This window comes from Rhinoderma darwinii, chromosome 8, assembly GCF_050947455.1.
Source record: "Rhinoderma darwinii isolate aRhiDar2 chromosome 8, aRhiDar2.hap1, whole genome shotgun sequence".
Lineage (NCBI taxonomy): Eukaryota > Metazoa > Chordata > Amphibia > Anura > Rhinodermatidae > Rhinoderma > Rhinoderma darwinii.
This window is the reverse complement of record NC_134694.1, coordinates 3,550,597-3,572,006: the sequence shown is the minus strand read 5'-3', so window position 1 is coordinate 3,572,006 and position 21,410 is coordinate 3,550,597. Positions and strand designations below refer to the sequence as shown.

At 41.0% G+C, this 21,410-nt stretch overlaps 1 protein-coding gene across 1 annotated transcript in view; it reads right to left on the bottom strand.

The window, feature by feature from the left end:
- The window catches only part of ASS1 (argininosuccinate synthase 1), a 55,981-nt gene that overhangs the window by 19,131 nt on the left and 15,440 nt on the right, over positions 1-21,410 (bottom strand). Inside the window, exons 6-10 of the mRNA XM_075834662.1 lie at positions 20,109-20,165; positions 19,846-19,920; positions 8,441-8,511; positions 7,449-7,479; positions 919-1,009 (exon numbers count right to left, since the gene is read on the bottom strand). Coding sequence (XP_075690777.1) covers positions 919-1,009; positions 7,449-7,479; positions 8,441-8,511; positions 19,846-19,920; positions 20,109-20,165 — 325 coding nt within the window. The remainder of the gene's footprint in view (positions 1-918; positions 1,010-7,448; positions 7,480-8,440; positions 8,512-19,845; positions 19,921-20,108; positions 20,166-21,410) is intronic.

Below are 21,410 nucleotides of genomic sequence, written 5' to 3'. Positions count from 1 at the left end.
CTCCATCTGTTGCCCCCATTAGTATTGATTGCCCTATTCAATGCCAATCACCTCTCCGCAGAGCACTCTCACCCTCTTATGCTGTTAAATGTAATTCTTTGCAATAATGAACTTTAAGCCGCCGCCGCCGCCACTCTGCAGATCCCATTTATATTTAAAGGCTTTTTTTTTTTTTTTAATAGACCGGATTCCACCCGTCACTTCTGCCCAGACCGCGCCGCTCCCTGATCCGCAGCTTATCGTTTTCAAATAGTCAATAATTAGATTAGAACTTCAAATAAATAAAAAGCGAAGGCGATGAATAGATAATCTGATAGACCCGGCCGCCATTGTCCTCCCGGGATGACGATGGGACTTTAATTTCTCGGGGATATTTTCCGTGACAATAGCATAAAAGTTACTACAATGCCACGTGTAAATGAGTCACTGGACGCGTCGTGACGGCGCGAGCTCCGAGCAGCTGCCAGACACCGTCTCCTATAAGCTGCAGACGTGTGACAGCGACACCGCGCCGACGACCAGAGCCCTGCGCCAGCCACACAGATACAGGGATCTATTTATGATGGGATTGTCCTGTAATAACGGATGCGAGAAAAAAAAGCTACGGAAAAATGTAGAGATTTCACGCACAGAAATCATATAATAGCGCAAATGTCGGTAAAACCGTGAGGTGCCGGAGACGGTTTTTATTTTTTCTTATTATTGCTACTCATGATTGTATATTGCTATATTACGTTATTTTACGATGTAATATCCCCATTTACTTGGTTTCAGTCGTAGAAATTTCGGCAATAAAATCAAAAAATACCCTTATAAATAAAGCGATTTGAAAAACAATACGTACCCCTCCGTTAACTCAGATTTAAATCACGTTGTTGTTTTCAAATAACTTTATTTATAACTGCCACAGACACCCACCTTTCTTAAACTCAATTTCCAGAATGTCGGGGGTGCTTGGCGAGGTGCTGGGGTCTTTAGTTTTCACAAACAGCCCGTCAGGTGCGTGATTCTGCAGGGAAAGAAGAACGGTAACATGGATTTTATATTTGGAAAGTTCTGAGGTAAAAATACTTCAAAAAGCAGCAAAAAGTAACCTACGGCAGACATAAATGCAGCAAATGATCACTGCAACCAATCAGAACTCTTCATTCCCTAACCTGCGCTAGAAAAAAAAAAAAGTTGATTGGTTACAATCAACAATATGGAGGAGTTGCCCAACCAATCAGATCGCTTCTTTCATTTTTAAACTCGTTCTGGAAAATTGAGAGCCTGAATCTGATTGGTTGCTATGGGCAACACTGACCTTATATTGTTGTTATGACTAAGGCCCTCAGTCAGGTGTTGCCCCAACAACCAATCAAATCAATGCTTTTATTTTCAAACCTGCCCTAAAACAATAAAAGCTGCAATGTGATTGGCTGCTTCCAGTTATGTCTGCCCCAGTCTGGGTCTTTACATTCATATTCTGTTAGTGTAAGTTATAGGAATGATAGGTCATGTGACCATATACATCCAAATCAGGACACTTGAGGGGAGGGGAGCTGGATTATCATTATAATTAGTTATTACAATTAAAAGAAAGTCACCAACTGCGACTGATTTATGAGCGTTTTCGGCCATTTTCCAGTCATTGTTTAGTAGTCTGAACCATAATGCTAAACTGCTATACGGTTTCATAAGGGATATGGCGGAATTTCTGACTGGCACACCCCGGAGCAGTACGCCAATCACATGAGAGAACGATCATTTGATCTCCACCCCGACTCCATAAGCAACTGTATAGAAATTTGTTTGGTCGGTCAAAAGATATATTATTCTTAAGGTAAAAGACGGGATATGCGGTTTTCAGACCCCATTGGCGCCGCTTATCTAGGTGGACACAATAGGATCAAATGGGTTAAAATCCAATCTGTCCGATCCTCGTTTCCCGTCGGAGGGACGCCTGACTAAATCAGTCGGATCCACAGAGAAAAATCTCCCCCACTTTATCTGTGGTTTTGCATAGGACTGCAGGTAAAACTTATTGTAGCATCAGTCCCAACAAAACAGTGAAACGACCGAAGCAGCTCTGCTACATCAGCAATAGAAGTGTAACATTAGACATCACAACCCAGATTTCAGTATTCATTTATATAGCGCGTGCCATGGGGTGCGCTGCGATACTGTACGCCACCACACCTCTGCCCACTCCGATTATGGTGCCGTAGGCATTGGGCCGTCAACGTGTTGAAGTCCAGTTACAATTGCTACCTCTGCAACCCCTATAGCTATGTCACTGGCAAGGGCCTATCTAACAGTCCCAGCCGCTGGGGGCATCAAGATGGCATCATTCTCCCTCTTCAATGGTGGATTGAGTCTTTGTAGGGCACTCATCCCCCTCCACAATGACTCTGCCACCAATCAGGGGAGGGGGGGGGGACCATCTTGTACATTTGTACCACAAGATATGGGAAGCTGCGAGGAGAAGAAGAAGAAGCTCTCGGACCTCCTATCCCAGCACCAGATTGGAAGCCATATTGATTTGAAGCCCCCCCCCATATCACTTTTTAATATCAATTTAATAACTGCAGTAATAAAAGATCCTTATACCAAAAACAGCAGTGTCATATAATGCAACGAAGTGGAGTCGGAGCGCGGAGGGGGGGCTGCCTATAACCGGCGCACAATCAGAAGCCGCTAGATTGAAGTCTTTCTGCCTAAAGACAGAGCCCCGTTTATATCACAGCAGTTTATTCTGCAAAAATAGAGAAAGAAATCAGAGAGTGGGTGACCCCGGCAGGTGCACCGCAGGAACGCACTCGTACAGTGTCCCCGAGGTTAATACATCCGGGGGAGCGGAGAGGAACAAAGCAGAAACTCATCTAAAAACATATCAGCCTAATGCCAGCCTTGGCAGAGTCACAATAAGAAGGCGCCTTCTCTTCGCGCTCATCATTCACGGCCTTTCTGGGTTAGTGGCTAAAATCTGCTTTGGCCCATTTGATTGCTTGCGGTCCCTGACTTGTGGGCGTGGTAATGCCTGTCAATCACTCCGGCACCCTGCGTTCCCTGCGCCGTCTGCTCGGAAACCCACAGACACCTACTGTATTTCAGGATACGGCTGCAAAAACTGCTAGAGCAGCATTCCCAAAACTAGGAGTGGGGCCGGGATCCGGAAACGCCAGAGGCCCAGGGAGAGCGGGACTAAGAATACGGTCACTCATAGTCCCCATACATCATGCCAGACTATCTCATTTTCTGGACTCCTGAGCCTCACAAAGAGTCTGAAAGAACAAGGAGGAATCCTGGAAACAAAAACGATAGCATTCCAATAGTCTGGCAGCCCCCGATTGTCCAATCCCACTCAAATTGGGCACTTTCCTGCATTTGGTCACACGTGGGACCAGGGCTAGTTCTGTATTATTGGGCGCCAGACAATCGTATGATATGTATTGTTTGACAACACAAATAAAAGTTAACGGTTGGGCTAAGTGAGGAGTTCGGGCTATGTGAGGGGGGTCTAACTAAAAGTAAGGGGTCCAGGGCAAGTTAGGGGGGGTCCAGGGTAAGTGAGGGTTGGCTCAGGCTAAGTGAGGGGTTCTGGCTAAGTGAGGGGTTGGGGCCACATGATCGACTCATGAAATTTCAAGATTCAAATCTGTTTACTAAATCCTGCAAATCAAAAATTACTTCGCGCCCAATTTCCCAGGCCCGGCGCTGACAACTTATATTAGATAAAATAACCAAATAAAAATATAACGACAGGAAGGCTGCAGCATGGCTGACAGAGAAACGCGCTATTCCATGCCGGGCCATTGACCGCCTGCCCCGTGTCACCAGCCTTTCCATTTATCCGGCCCAGCAGGGGAGCCGCGACAGCGATGGAAAAATACAGGGAAGAAAAAAAATAAATATAAATAAAAAAATATAATAAATCATAAGATATTAGGAGGAGGGAGGGTAGAGCGGAGCATTGTACGGGGAGAAAGAGTGCGAGACAAAAGGGAGCGCGAGGGCACCGAGGGGAGAGGGAGATTAGGAGGAAATGGGGCATGAACTGAAGGCCAGTGTAAGGCTGCTTGTGCCGTCAATGGTTTATTCACCCAGTTGATGTTGTTGTGTCCGAGTCTGAATGAACTCTTTCAAAGCGCCATATGAAGTTAAAGCAAGTAAATTTCTATCTTTCTAACATTAGAATGCCTCATTGCCCCTCAATCGGGTCTCATGGAGGCAGAAAATGGCCCAACCATCTGGTTTTTTTTCCTTTATAAATCCTTGCAGTTGGTTTGGGAAGATGAGGTTTGAGAAAAGAGCAAAAAGAAAAAAGATAGGGGGTAGAGAGGAAAAGAATAGAGGATAGATAGATAGATAGATAGATAGATATGAGATAGATAGATAGATAGATATGAGATAGATAGATAGATATGAGATAGATAGATATGAGATAGATAGATATGAGATAGATAGATAGATATGAGATAGATAGATAGATAGATAGATATGAGATAGATAGATATGAGATAGATAGATAGATATGAGATAGATAGATAGATAGATATGAGATAGATAGATAGATAGATATGAGATAGATAGATAGATAGATAGATAGATAGATAGATAGATAAGAGATAGATAGATATGAGATAGATAGATAGATATGAGATAGATAGATAGATAGATATGAGATAGATAGATAGATAGATATGAGATAGATAGATAGATAGATAAGAGATAGATAGATATGAGATAGATAGATAGATAGATAGATAGATAGATAGATAGATAGATAGATAGATAGATAGATAGATAGATAGATAGATAGATAGATAGATAGATATGAGATAGATAGATAGATAGATATGAGATAGATAGATAGATATGAGATAGATAGATATGAGATAGATAGATATGAGATAGATAGATAGATATGAGATAGATAGATAGATAGATAGATATGAGATAGATAGATATGAGATAGATAGATAGATATGAGATAGATAGATAGATAGATATGAGATAGATAGATAGATAGATATGAGATAGATAGATAGATAGATAGATAGATAGATAGATAGATAAGAGATAGATAGATATGAGATAGATAGATAGATATGAGATAGATAGATAGATAGATATGAGATAGATAGATAGATAGATATGAGATAGATAGATAGATAGATAAGAGATAGATAGATATGAGATAGATAGATAGATAGATAGATAGATATGAGATAGATAGATGTGAGATAGATAGATAGATAGATAGATAGATATGAGATAGATAGATGTGAGATAGATAGATAGATAGATAGATAGATAGATAGATATGAGATAGATAGATGTGAGATAGATAGATAGATAGATAGATAGATAGATATGCGATAGCTGGCGACTTTTTCTATCGGCGACGCTCTGATTCCCACAGCTGACTGTACGGTAAGGCCGCATGCACACGACCGTGCCCGTATTCACGGTCCATAATCACTGGCACGGCCGGACGCATTATAAAGTATGGGAGCACGGTCTGTAAAACAAAAAAAATAGGACGTGTTCTATTTTTTACGGAAGATTTCTATGGCACGGGCACCTACACATAGATACGCGGGAACGTGTCCGTCGGCCATAGAAATGAACGTGTCCACAATTACAGACGATTTTACGGTCGCGTGCCCGGGGCCTAAATGTCCCTTTACCGGATTCCAGCATTAAACAGCGGCCACTTGGGTGACGAACTGATCAAAGACTGAAACGTTTATCTAAATATTGGAACAAAGTGGATTGTCCCCTCGGGCTCCTGCACACTCGAGCAGCGGCGCTCATCCCCCGCAGACCCGCTCATCCTGACGGATGGTGTAATTACTGCTGACAGATCGTTTACCTGCAGCAGCTCCCATGACTGACAAGAGGATGAAGACAACGTGTCCGCGCCGATCACTGCCGCACAATCAGATCATTCATTCTAGATTGCAAGCTCCTCAGGACAGAAAACAGGTTGTGGTCTGTATTACAGTTTACAGAAGACTTCTAACAAGCTCTAGTGTTATTATAGAGCGGTCACATGACCACCACGCTTAAAGGGGATGTCCACCGTCTCGCCACCTATGGTAATCAGAGTCTAGATTTATTTTCTATAGACAGCCGTACACGTAAGATAAACCTCGTCCACACCCACCAATTTTGGTGGGATCGGCAGACGATCTAAAGTATCTGGGTCTCCCGACTCTCCCCCGATGGTGGGTGTCAGGGGAGAGCCCGCAGCTCCGTTGTTTCCTTAACTCCCATAGAAATGAATGAAGAGATCTGCGCACATTCACTGCTACCGCTCCATTTATTATCTGCACGGATGTGGCGGCCCTTTAACAGACGGGACGGGGGTCAGATGTCCCCCTTTCTGGTGACAGGTGCAGATCCCAGCTCTAGGGCCCGAACTGATCAGGCACTTATGGCATATTCCGTGGTCACGCCATAACGGTTCTAGTTGTTAATGCCCCTATAAGCCTTGCTGCCTATACCAACCAATCAGAGTCCAGCTTTCAATTCCAAGCCTTGTGGCCTACAGCAACCAACCAGAGTTCTGCTTTCATTTAGAAGCCTTGTCACCGATAGCAACCAGAGTCCGGCTTTCATTTCTAAGCTTTGTCGCCGATAGAAACCAGAGTCCGGCTTTCATTTCTAAGCCTTGTCGCCGATAGCAACCAGAGTCCGGCTTTCATTTCTAAGCCTTGTCGCCGATAGCAACCAGAGTCCGGCTTTCATTTCTAAGCCTTGTCGCCGATAGCAACCAGAGTCCGGCTTTCATTTCTAAGCCTTGTCGCCGATAGCAACCAGAGTCCGGCTTTCATTTCTAAGCCTTGTCGCCGATAGCAACCAGAGTCCGGCTTTCATTTCTAAGCCTTGTCGTCGATAGCAACCAGAGACTGGCTTTCATTTCTAAGCTTTGTCGCCGATAGCAACCAGAGTCCGGCTTTAATTTCTAAGCCTTGTCGCCGATAGAAACCAGAGTCCGGCTTTAATTTGAACTACACTGGAAATAGGAGACACAGCTTAGGATTGGTTGCTGTGGACAACAGGGACTATGGAGTAGGAGTACAAAGCATCGTATTAGTAATGCAGCCCCTCCGCCATAGATTAGTCCATTAACCCTGTAGGCTCCAGTTCACTTACATTGTTACGGACATTTAAGCATCTATGTTGTTAGTAAAACCAATGGTTAAAGGGGTTGGCCGACAAAAAACATGTTGTATAATCCGCTGGGGGTCCGACCGCTGGGACTTCCATCCATCACGGGAACGAAGGTCCAGTGTCCCCCGTTTGAATGGAGCAGCAGTCCCGCTCCATTCAAGGTTTACGGAACTGACGGAGATAGAACAGCGCTCGACTCGTGGGACGCCCGGCAATCAGAACCGATTCTCTAGATAGGTGATAAGGTTTTTTGTGAGCCGACCCCTTTATTATTCATCATCACTCACCTTCGGGTTCTCCAGGATCCCCCCTTCATAGCTGAAATGAGAAGCGTGCAGATTTATGGTGTGATTTTTCCTATATAATATGTAATAAAAGAACTGTCCCCCAAAGTGTCATTATCCTGTCGCCCAAGTGTCAGTGTCATTATCCTGTCCCCCAAGTGTCAGTGTCATTATCCTGTACCCCAAGTGTCATTATCCTGTACCCCAAGTGTCAGTGTCATTATCCTGTACCCCAAGTGTCATTATCCTGTACCCCAAGTGTCATTATCCTGTACCCCAAGTGTCAGTGTCATTATTCTGTACACCAAGTGTCATTATCATTATCCTGTCCCCCAAGTGTCATTATCTTGTACCCCAAGTGTCATTGTCATTATCCTGTACACCAAGTGTCAGTGTCATTATCCTGTACCCCACCCAAGTGTCAGAGTCATTACCCTGTACGCCAAGTGTCAGTATCCTGTACCCCAAGTGTCAGCGTGTCATTATCCTGTCCCCCAAGTGTCAGTGTCATTATCCTGTCCCCCAAGTGTCAGTGTATCATTATCCTGTACCCAAAGTGTCAGTGTATCATTATCCAGTACCCCAAGTGTCAGTGTCATTATCCTGTCCCCCAAGTGTCAGTGTGTCATTATCCTGTACCCCCAGTGTCAGTGTGTCATTATCCTGTACCCCCAAGTGTCAGCGTGTCATTGTCCTGTACCCCAAGTGTTAGTGTATCATTATCCTGTCCCCCAAGTGTCAGCGTGTCATTATCCTGTCCCCCAAGTGTCAGCGTGTCATTGTCCTGTACCCCAAGTGTCAGTGTATCATTATCCTGTCCCCCAAGTGTCAGCGTGTCATTATCCTGTCCCCCAAGTGTCAGTGTATCATTATCCTGTCCCCCAAGTGTCAGCGTATCATTATCCTGTACCCCAAGTTTCAGCGTGTCCATGAATATAACTCCTGGAATAACAGGTCACACCATTGGATCCCGGAGACATTTCGGCCTCGGTTACCTGATATGCATGATGTTCTCATCCATACTCCAGGGGCTCTTTGGGGTCACTGGTACGGGGATGCCATGTTTCTGTAACGAGATGTATTACATATTAATATTCATGTGTAGAATAAAACCTATAAACAGCGACCGATCTTCGTTCGTAGGTTACACGGAGACTCCTGTGCGTCCACATTAATATCTATATCCTGCCTGGCTGCGTGTGAACATTGATCTAGATTATATTTTGGATGATCACACGAACTGACAGACATTGGGAGGGGACAAGTCACCACAATCTCTCAGTAGTGCAGCCTCAGGCTTTGGGCCTGTAACTTTCCGCACTAATATCTCAGCATAGAAATAAGATATTAGAAAACGGATTTCACATTTTTATTGTTCACGAAAGAGCCTTGTAAAATAATTTCTGTAAGGGAAAAAAAACATCTTTGGATACCCGGGACCCCTTCTACTCCCACCATGTCCAATTATACCATTCGCTAAGGTCCTTGGGTGGTCATCTTTTCCCATCTATACGCCATATGCACGAGCACAAATGCAGTTTATTGTGCGGCTACCGGTCCATTGAAAGCCGGCAACGCCCCTGATCTTCCTGACGCTGAAGTTTCAGGAAACAAATCTATAAAATGAATTGTCGCTTCCCAAGTCAATCTGTCATTCGTCACGCTGTGTGGCGGCGGCCATTGTTCTCTGGTTTATAAGTAAGCCGAGTGATTTATAGGAGTTTACAAGCAGGGACGGCCTTATAATGAGCTCAATGGAGGCAAGGGATTTGGGCTAAATAACCACATCCCAGGTGGGCCTAAGGGGCCCCATAGACAGAAGAGGGTCACCTGATCCTGGCTGAGGGTGTATGTGCAAAAGGTGGTCACTCCAAAGGTGTCCATGGGACCCCCGGCCGCGAAGGGTGACATCTCAGGCCTCAGTGAGCCGCATCTCCCCCCACAATGGGGACCACGATACTGGCGCATTGGGGAAGAGGAGCGCGTCTGAGGGTCAGCTGCCCATTTAATACACGGATAAGGGGGCTGGGGGGGCATAGCGCCGATATTTGCCCTGGCCCGCCTTCTCTTTGTACAGGTAATGGCTTGAATTTATAACGGCATTTACGCTCGGTTTTTATGTAAATTGCGTAAAAAAAAAAGTTGCAAACTAACGTGCAACGAATTTACAAAATTTAGTCGGAAATTGACGAGAAAATTAGCGGTCGTGTCCAAGACGACAAAGTTTACGCCACATATATAAGAAGGATATGCGCAAATTTTGGTGCAAACCCACACCTGCTCATAGAAGGTGAATATGGTTTTCGGACAGTACAAAATGTGGCAAATTTATTAGTAGGCGTGCGCCATTTAGTAGGATACGCCATGCTCCGTAAATGTGGGGCAAGTTTGTACAACCCAGAGATGGATTGGCGTGAGACGTTCAGGGCCCCGCGTTGATCAGAATTCATGAATTCATCCTCGATTTGCACGGTTTGGATTTTACTCCGGGAAATTGAAGCGTTTTTGCATTTTCAGAACGCACAGTAAATGGAAGTACAAATCTTATAGAGCGCAGACGTGGCCAAAGGGACGCGCTTCATGTACAAGTCAGCGAGCAGCGAGATTCTATGCATTATAAACACAAGCGAGGTCCCTCCAGGGGAATTTAATCACAAGTCCCTTGCGAAAAACCCTCACACTTCACGGAATCGCCGATAAAATGTATTCCTCCTTCCCACAAAATAAAATAAAAAAATCTCCATTTTCTCTTTCGGGGCCGGAGCGCTCCAACTACTTAGAATAAGTCAGAACCGCCGCCGTCTCAGTGGGGACCCTAATATGTTAACAAACTCATCACGGGAGGAAGAGGTTCCCAACCGGGACCTAGGTGGACCCCCCTTAGGTGTTCGGACGGCTTTCTCAGGATTCACCCCCCCCCCCTCATTGGGCTGGGCAATGAAGGGTAAGCAATGCACCCACCACAAAGACCCCAAGACCCCGTCACACACTGTGAAAGCTTCCTCCTAATAGACCAATGCCACCCACATCCAGAAGAAAGGCGTCCGGCTCATGTTTAGCAGCGCGGTCCCTGTAGCAGCATTCACACTTATGAGCTGCCAGTATATAAAGACGACCCAGAGCTGAAATAATGAACATGTCACAATCTGGGAGACACTTCATTGTTCTCTCCACTTGTCCTCCATAATAATGCGCTGCGGATCGCCCCTGTCAGCAGCAGGACCCTCTGCATGTGTCTCCCACCAAACAAGGGCGAGCGCTGCCACCGGGGGAACCGCGCGTTTCATACATCACCGGGGGAACCGCGCGTTTCATACATCACCGGGGGAACCGCGCGTTTCATACATCACCGGGGGAACCGCGCGTTTCATACATCACCGGGGATTGTGTTTAATTGATGAACCTGGAATTCTCTTAATCACTAAGAAAGAAGTTATAGAAGATGGTTATTGTAAGTGAGATTCATCATAGTCCCCTGTAATATAATGTATCCCTATGTCCAGTGCTCAGATACCTTGTGATACCCTGTAATATAATGTATCCCTATGTCCAGTGCTCAGATACCTTGTGATACCCTGTAATATAATGTATCCCTATGTCCAGTGCTCAGATACCTTGTGATACCCTGTAATATAATGTATCCCTATGTCCAGTGCTCAGATACCTTGTGATACCCTGTAATATAATGTATCCCTATGTCCAGTGCTCAGATACCTTGTGATACCCTGTAATATAATGTATCCCTATGTCCAGTGCTCAGATACCTTGTGATACCCTGTAATATAATGTATCCCTATGTCCAGTGCTCAGATACCTTGTGATACCCTGTAATATAATGTATCCCTATGTCTAGTGCTCAGATACCCTGTAATATAATGTATCCCTATGTCCAGGGCTCAGATACCCCGTAATATAACGTATTTCTATGTTCAGGGCTCGGATACCTAGTGATACCCTGTAACATTAAATGGCGTGACCACTTTTCAATGCCTGGTACCTTTATTTCCATTGCTCTCATTGTTCCTCTGAGGTTTTTATAACCTGCCATTGACAAAACCCCAATTTGTATCTTTTCATGTGCCCTGAATGACTTGTCCCTGCGCTGAATGGCCTAGAAGCCCCTCTGAATGCAGCGACAGGCAGTGAATGGACCCGGTCAGTGGGAGCCGCGGCCAGTTAATAAGTAGCCAGACCTGGAGTAACTGAGAGGCTTTTACTTATCTGAGGCCGGATAAATCCGCAGCCCCAGGGCCGATGGGACAGTTCAGTTTATCTCTCCAATTATAAGGGGAGGGGGCATAGGTGGGAGATGAGACCCTTCAAGGGTCCCCCTGATAGCGATCTGTTTAACCCACTTCTCATTTACACATTGACTCTTCAGATGACACTTTGCTGCGGAGATGTTTTCCCTTTGATAAGCTGCGGCCCGGGGGCATGGAGGACAAGAACAGAAGGAGAGATGCCATGGGGGGGGGGGGTATTTGCTTTGCCTCACATGGTGAATTCCACTAAAACACTTGCTTTGCACTCAGCCAGGGCCAGATCAATCTCTGTGGAGACCCCGGGGCAGGACATCGGTGGGGGCTCCTCTTTATAGTTTTATTTTTGATGAAAGGAACAGCAGGAAAAAAACTACAGGTGAAAGATGAAAACGGTAAAACTACAGTGTATGGTCATAAACCGCCGTGTATATAAACCAGAAGAAAGCGGTGCCCAAATAATGCCGCCATACAGTGCCCAAATAATACCATCATACAGTGCCCAAATAATGCCGCCATACAGTGCCCAAATAATACCATCATACAGTGCCCAAATAATGCCGTCATACAGTGCCCAAATAATACCATCATACAGTACCCAAATATTACAGTCATACAGTGCCCAAATAATACCATCATACAGTACCCAAATATTACAGTCATACAGTACCCAAATACCACCATACAGTGCCCAAATAATACCGCCATACAGTGCCCAAATACCGCCATACAGTGCCCAAATACCACCATACAGTGCCCAAACAATACCATCATACAGTACCCAAATACCACCATACAGTGCCCAAATAATACCACCATACAGTGCACAAATAATACCGCCATACAGTGCCCAAACAATACCGCCATACAGTGCCCAAACAATACCGCCATACAGTGCCCAAACAATACCGCCATACAGTGCCCAAACAATACCGCCATACAGTGCCCAAACAATACCGCCATACAGTGCCCAAACAATACCGCCATACAGTGCCCAAACAATACCGCCATACAGTGCCCAAACAATACCGCCATACAGTGCCCAAACAATACCGCCATACACTGCTCACATATCGCCATACAGTGCCCAAACAGTACCGCTATAAACCAGCACTGCACTCATAAAATATAATATAATTTTTATAATTGTCTGCTAACGTTTGAAAACACAACGCCACTCTGGCCTTACGTTTAGTCCTGCGGTCTGGTCATTGCGACCCTACGTTTAGTCCTGCGGTCTGGTCATTGCGACCCTACGTTTAGTCCTGCGGTCTGGTCATTGCGACCCTACGTTTAGTCCAGCGGTCTGGTCATTGCGACCCTACGTTTAGTCCTGCGGTCTGGTCATTGCGACCCTACGTTTAGTCCTGCGGTCTGGTCATTGCGGCCCTACGTTTAGTCCTGCGGTCTGGTCATTGCGGCCCTACGTTTAGTCCTGCGGTCTGGTCATTGCGACCCTACGTTTAGTCCTGCGGTCTGGTCATTGCGGCCCTACGTTTAGTCCTGCGGTCTGGTCATTGCGGCCCTACGATTACTCCGGCAGTTTTGCAGGTCAGAGGCCATGTATTTATATCCGCAGAGTAGACCCTCCCCCCTCACATATTCACCAAAACACTCTGGCAAAATCCTATAAAACTGTGTGTACTGCCGAGAAATTAGATTGTAAGCTCTGGAGGCGACACGATTCTCTATAATCGCTATGCGGATAATTTTCCACAAAGTCAAAATTATAATCCCAGAATTCACCAGTCCCAAAATCTATCTGCTCCTGGGAAAGTGGAGTGACCGAAACAGATAGAACTAAGAAGTGGCCGAGAATATAACAGAGGAGGACAACTCGGGGGATATTCTGTATCCTGCTGGACCGGGACTGTGGACCCCAGATGGGACATTGCAGCGTATTATACCGTCCCTGTAACATAGGGAGAAGCGTCACGCTCCAGCGGCCCCACTGCTCCCGGCCTCTCATTAGTTTTCAAGAGCTTGTTAGTCAATTAATGACGCTCTTTGTTTATTCTGAATGGGTAATAATCAGCAGCTCGGGCAGTGCCAGGGGGCAAATCTGTCACACACTGACACCAAGCTCATCACAATCCCACCCACAGACTCACAACCTGCACCCACCACCTACAGATCAGACCAGACACTAAAGAGTCCGAAATGTGCCCTATACATCTATAGAAGAGCTAATTACCCCTCTACGTGTGACACAGGCCAGGACCAGGGGTGAGAACAGTTATTTAACACCCAATTAAAATGACAAGTGGAATCCGGACTAATGATGATTGATTATTGAATTCATTACCTTCAATGAAGCTGCACAATGGCTGCTCCAGATTCACAGCTAAAGAGCCAGAGAATAATCTGTCAGCAGGACTTGTGTGATTTCAGACCTACATGAGACGCTCTACTACACCCTACATATAAGACAACTATCACTCTCATCATCCTCAGATTGGAGATTATACAACTACTATAATACCGCCCCCTATACACAAGAATATAACTACTATAATACTGCCCCTATATACAAGAATATAACTACTATAATACTGCCCCTATATACAAGAATATAACTACTATAATACTGCTCCCTATATACAAGAATATAACTACTATAATGCTGCCCCTATATACAAGAATATAACTACTATAATACTGCCCCCATATACAAGAATATAACTACTATAATACTGCCCCTATATACAAGAATATAACTACTATAATACTGCCCCCTATATACAAGAATATAACTACTATAATACTGCCCCCTATATACAAGAATATAACTACTATAATACTGCCACTATATACAAGAATATAACTACTATAATACTGCCCCCTATATACAAGAATATAACTACTATAATACTGCCCCCCTATATACAAGAATATAACTACTATAATACTGCCCTTTATATACAAGAATGTAACTACTATAAAACTGCTCCTATATACAAGAATATAACTACTATAATACTGCTCCCTATATACAAGAATATAACTACTATAATACTGCTCCTATATACAAGAATATAACTACTATACTACTGCCCTCTATATACAGGAATATAACTACTATAATACTGCCCCCTATATACAAGAATATAACTACTATACTACTGCCCTCTATATACAGGAATATAACTACTATAATACTGCTTCTCTATACAAGAATATAACTACTATAATACTGCTCCTATATACAAGAATATAACTACTATAATACTGTCCCCTATATACAAGAATATAACTACTATAATACTGCCCCTATATACAAGAATATAACTACTATAATACTGCTCCTATATACAAGAATATAATTACTATAATACTGCTTCTCTATACAAGAATATAACTACTATAATACTGCCCCTATATACAAGAATATAACTACTATAATACTGCTCCTATATACAAGAATATAACTACTATAATACTGCTCCTATATACAAGAATATAACTACTATAATACTGCCCCCTGTGTATGAGAATATAACTACTATAATACTGCCTCCTATATACAAGAATATAACTACTATAATACTGCTCCTATATACAAGAATATAACTACTATAATACTGTCCCCTATATACAAGAATATAACTACTATAATACTGCCCCTATATACAAGAATATAACTACTATAATACTGCCCCCTATATATAAGAATATAACTACTATAATACTGCCTCTATATACAAGAATATAACTACTATAATACTGTCCCCTATATACAAGAATATTACTATAATACTGCTCCTATATACAAGAATATAACTACTATAATACTGTCCCCTATATACAAGAATATAACTACTATAATACTGCCCCCTATATATAAGAATATAACGACTATAATACTGCTCCTATATACAAGAATATAACTACTATAATACTGCCCCCTATGTACAGGAATATAACTACTATAATACTGCCCCTATATACAAGAATATAACTACTATAATACTGCCTCCTATATACAAGAATATAACTACTATAATACTGCCCCCTATATATAAGAATATAACGACTATAATACTGCTCTTATATACAAGAATATAACTACTATAATACTGTCCCCTATATACAAGAATATAACGACTATAATACTGTCCCCTATATACAAGAATATAACTACTATAATACTGCCCCCTATATACAAGAATATAACTACTATAATACTGCTCCTATATACAAGAATATAACTACTATAATACTGCCTCTATATACAAGAATATTACTACTATAATGCTGCCCCCTATATACAAGAATATAACTACTATAATACTGTCCCCTATAGACAAGAATATAACAACTATAATACTGCTCCTATATACAAGAATATAACTACTATAATACTGTCCCCTATATACAAGAATATAACTACTATAATACTGTCCCCTATATACAAGAATATAACTACTATAATACTGCCGCTATATACAAGAATATAACTACTATAATACTGCCCCCCTATATACAAGAATATATCTACTATAATACTGTCCCCTATATACAAGAATATAACAACTACTATAATACTGCCCCTATATACAAGAATATAACTACTATAATACTGCTCCTATATACAAGAATATAACTACTATAATACTGCCCCTATATACAAAAATATAACTACTATAATACTGCCCCTATATACAGGAATATAACTACTATAATACTGCTCCTATATACAAGAATATAACTACTATAATACTGCTCCTATATACAAGAATATAACTACTATAATACTGCTCCTATATACAAGAATATAACTACTATAATACTGCCCCTATATACAAGAATATAACTACTATAATACTGCTCCTATATACAAGAATATAACTACTATAATACTGCCCCCTATATACAAGAATATAACTACTATAATACTGCCTCTATATACAAGAATATAACTACTATAATACTGCCCCTATATACAAGAATATAACTACTATAATACTGCCCCTATATACAAGAATATAACTACTATAATACTGCCCCCTATATACAAGAATATAACTACTATAATACTGCCCCTATATACAAGAATATAACTACTATAATACTGCCCCTATATACAAGAATATAACTACTATAATACTGCTCCTATATACAAGAATATAACTACTATAATACTGCCCCCTATATACAAGAATATAACTACTATAATACTGCCTCTATATACAAGAATATAACTACTATAATACTGCCCCCTATATACAAGAATATATCTACTATAATACTGCCCCCTATACACAAGAATATAACTACTATAATACTGCCCCCTATATACAAGAATATAACTACTATAATACTGCTCCTATATACAAGAACATAACTACTATAATACTGCCCCCTATATACAAGGATATAACTACTATAATACTGCCTCTATATACAAGAATAGAACTACAATAATACTGCCGCTATATACAAGAATATAACTACTATAATACTGCCCCTATATACAAGAATATAACTACTATAATACTGCCCCCTATATACAAGAATATAACTACTATAATACTGCTCCTATATACAAGAATATAACTACTATAATACTGCCCCCTACGTACAAGAATATAACTACTATAATACTGCCCCTATATACAAGAATATAACTACTATAATACTGCCCCCTATATACAAGAATATAACTACTATAATACTGCCCCTATATACAAGAATATAACTACTATAATACTGCTCCTATATACAAGAATATAACTACTATAATACTGCCCCCTATATAAAAGAATATAACTACTATAATACTGCCCCTATATACAAGAATATAACTACTATAATACTGCTCCTATATACAAGAATATAACTACTATAATACTGCCCCTATATACAATAATATAACTACTATAATACTGCCCCTATATACAATAATATAACTACTATAATACTGCCCCTATATACAAGAATATAACTACTATAATACTGCCCTCTATATACAAGAATATAACTACTATAATACTGCCCCCTATATACAAGAATATAACTACTATAATACTGCTCCTATATACAAGAATATAACTACTATAATACTGCCCCCTATATACAAGAATATAACTACTATAATACTGCCTCTATATACAAGAATATAACTACTATAATACTGCTCCTATATACAAGAATATAACTACTATAATACTGCTCCTATATACAAGAACATAACTACTATAATACTGCCCCCTATATACAAGAATATAACTACTATAATACTGCCTCCTATATACAAGAATATAAATACTTTAATACTGCCCCCTATATACAAGAATATAACTACTATAATACTGCCCCTATATACAAGAATATAACTACTATAATACTGCCCCTATATACAAGAATATAACTACTATAATACTGCCCCCTATATACAAGAATATAACTACTATAATACTGCCCCTATATACAAGAATATAACTACTATAATACTGCTCCCTATATACAAGAATAGAACTACAATAATACTGCCGCTATATACAAGAATATAACTACTATAATACTGCCCCTATATACAAGAATATAACTACTATAATACTGCCCCCTATATACAAGAATATAACTACTATAATACTGCCCCTATATACAAGAATATAACTACTATAATACTGCCCCCTATATACAAGAATATAACTACTATAATACTGCTCCTATATACAAGAATATAACTACTATAATACTGCCCCCTACGTACATGAATATAACTACTATAATACTGCCCCTATATACAAGAATATAACTACTATAATACTGCCCCCTATATACAAGAATATAACTACTATAATACTGCCCCTATATACAAGAATATAACTACTATAATACTGCCCCCTATATACAAGAATATAACTACTATAATACTGCTCCTATATACAAGAATATAACTACTATAATACTGCCCCCCTATATACAAGAATATAACTACTATAATACTGCCCCTATATACAAGAATATAACTACTATAATACTGCTCCTATATACAAGAATATAACTACTATAATACTACCCCCTATATACAAGAATATAACTACTATAATACTGCTCCCTATATACAAGAATATAAATACTATAATACTGCTCCTATATACAAGAATATAACTACTATAATACTACCCCCTATATACAAGAATATAACTACTATAATACTGCTCCCTATATACAGGAATATAACTACTATAATACTGCCCTCTATATACAAGAATATAACTACTATAATACTGCCCCTATATACAAGAATATAACTACTATAATACTGCCCCTATATACAAGAATATAACTACTATAATACTGCTCCTATATACAAGAATATAACTACTATAATACTGCCCCCTATATACAAGAATATAACTACTATAATACTGCTCCTATATACAAGAATATAAATACTATAATACTGCTCCTATATACAAGAATATAACTACTATAATACTGCCCCTATATACAAGAATATATCTACTATAATACTGCCTCCTATATACAAGAATATAACTACTATAATACTGCCCTATATACAAGAATATAAGTACTATAATTCTGCCCCTATATACAAAAATATAACTACTATAATACTGCCTCCTATATACAAGAATATAACTACTATAATACTGCCCCCTATATACAAGAATATAACTACTATAATACTGCTCCTATATACAAGAATATAACTACTATAATACTGCTCCTATATACAAGTATAGAACTACTATAATACTGCCCCCTATATACCAGAATATAACTACTATAATACTGCCCCCTGTATACAAGAATATAACTACTATAATACTGCCCCTATATACAAGAATATAAGTACTATAATACTGCCCCTATATACAAGAATATAACTACTATAATACTGCCCCTATATACAAGAATATAACTACTATAATACTGCTCCTATATACAAGAATATATCTACTATAATACTGCCCGCTATATACAAGAATATAACTACTATAATACTGCCCTCTATATACAAGAATATAAGTACTATAATACTGCCCCTATATACAAGAATATAACTACTATAATACTGCCCCGTATATACAAGAATATAACTACTATAATACTGCTCCTATATACAAGAATATAACTACTATAATACTGCCCCTATAGAGTGCCTGTACCTTGGCATATTCCATTAAGTCACTGCGCCCCTTGAAACGGTTGTAAAATTCTGGCATCCTCCATGGAGCAATGATCTGCAAGAAGGGGAAAAAAGGTCAGACAAGAGCAGGGTCTTCTTCACCTTGTATTTGGGGTATACGGGTGTATTTCGGCGGGGGACAAGTAGGAGCTTGGCGAGGAGGCGGATATCTCACCGCTAAAAACCACTGGTCACTATTAATAATCAGTGAGATGTGACAAGTTACATTCTTCTCAGATTTACCTTCACCTCTGGATACAGAGAATAACAGGTCAGTTCAAAGCGGATCTGGTCATTCCCCTGCAAGAAAGAAGAAGAGGTGAGTGGAGGACAGGTGGTGAACTGTACTGGCACAACAGAGCTGAGCCTGTCATGTGGCACAACTCAGCGTTATCACTGTTATCTGTGGTGTTACATAGGACTGCAGGTAACATCTACTACATTATCTGTAATCAGAGAGTTACACTGTGTTATCTGTGGTGTTACATAGGACTGCAGGTAACTACTACTACATTATCTGCGGAGTTCTCACTGTGTTATCTGTAGTTTGAGTTCTCAGTGAACATGTAGAAGCACTACAAAAAGCTAATTCAGCTCTGCTACATCTATATTTATTTATGTTTAGAGGATGAGAAGTCTAGGAGATGATTTAGATCATTATAATATATAAAGTAACAGAGGGAGAGACTAGAGAGTGGTCTGTGTCTCCCTCTAGTGGCCATGTCCAGATATAACCACATAGTCCAGTCTGCGCACAAGCACCTAGGGGTGAGGGAATGACAAGCAGGAGGATCCAGCAGTAGCAGTAGCAGTACGGAGCAGGGAGCAGGGATATGTCCGGCGCCTCAGCAGTGACGGGATGTTTTATGGCATCCTGTGTCTGCAGCTCCATAGACAGAATACAGGCTGCTACCGACAGCCTAGAAAAATATTCCTAGAATACTAAAAAGTTATTGGGGAATGGTTATTTATGCTGTGTCCTCGTGTATGGCGCTAAGGAGAGGACATCATGTTGGTGCCTTGAGAAGTGTCCGCATATTAGTGCTGAAAGTGCTGCACATCTGTGGCCCCTTAACCGGGGGCCCTATATTATGGTGCATATATAAAGTGCTTGTATTTATCAATAACTATGTATTAACATAACCAGCGCCCTGCAGTCTATCCTTCCATTTAGGAACTACAACCCCCAGCATGTCCTAACAGCTCCTGCTATAGATGTCCCAATGATGAAATCCAGACATTAAATCTTGTGCTGCAGCGCCATCTGGTGGCCGTCTTAAAACATGACCATTTAAAATGACTTGTCTCCCTGCTCCTGGAGATTATTTTGTGCTAGTTGTTTCTGGACATAAATAATAACGTTTTGGTAGAGATTGTGGGTGTACCTGGGTGTACCGGGGGAGGGGCTGATCGCTGCGTTGTAGAAGGCCAGGGCTACACTGAGACTTTTTGTACAGCTGCAGTCCACAGGAATACATAGAGTTGCAGGCAATCTTGTGGACTGCAGCTGTCACTTGACAGCAGAATTCCGATCTTCGTTCCCTA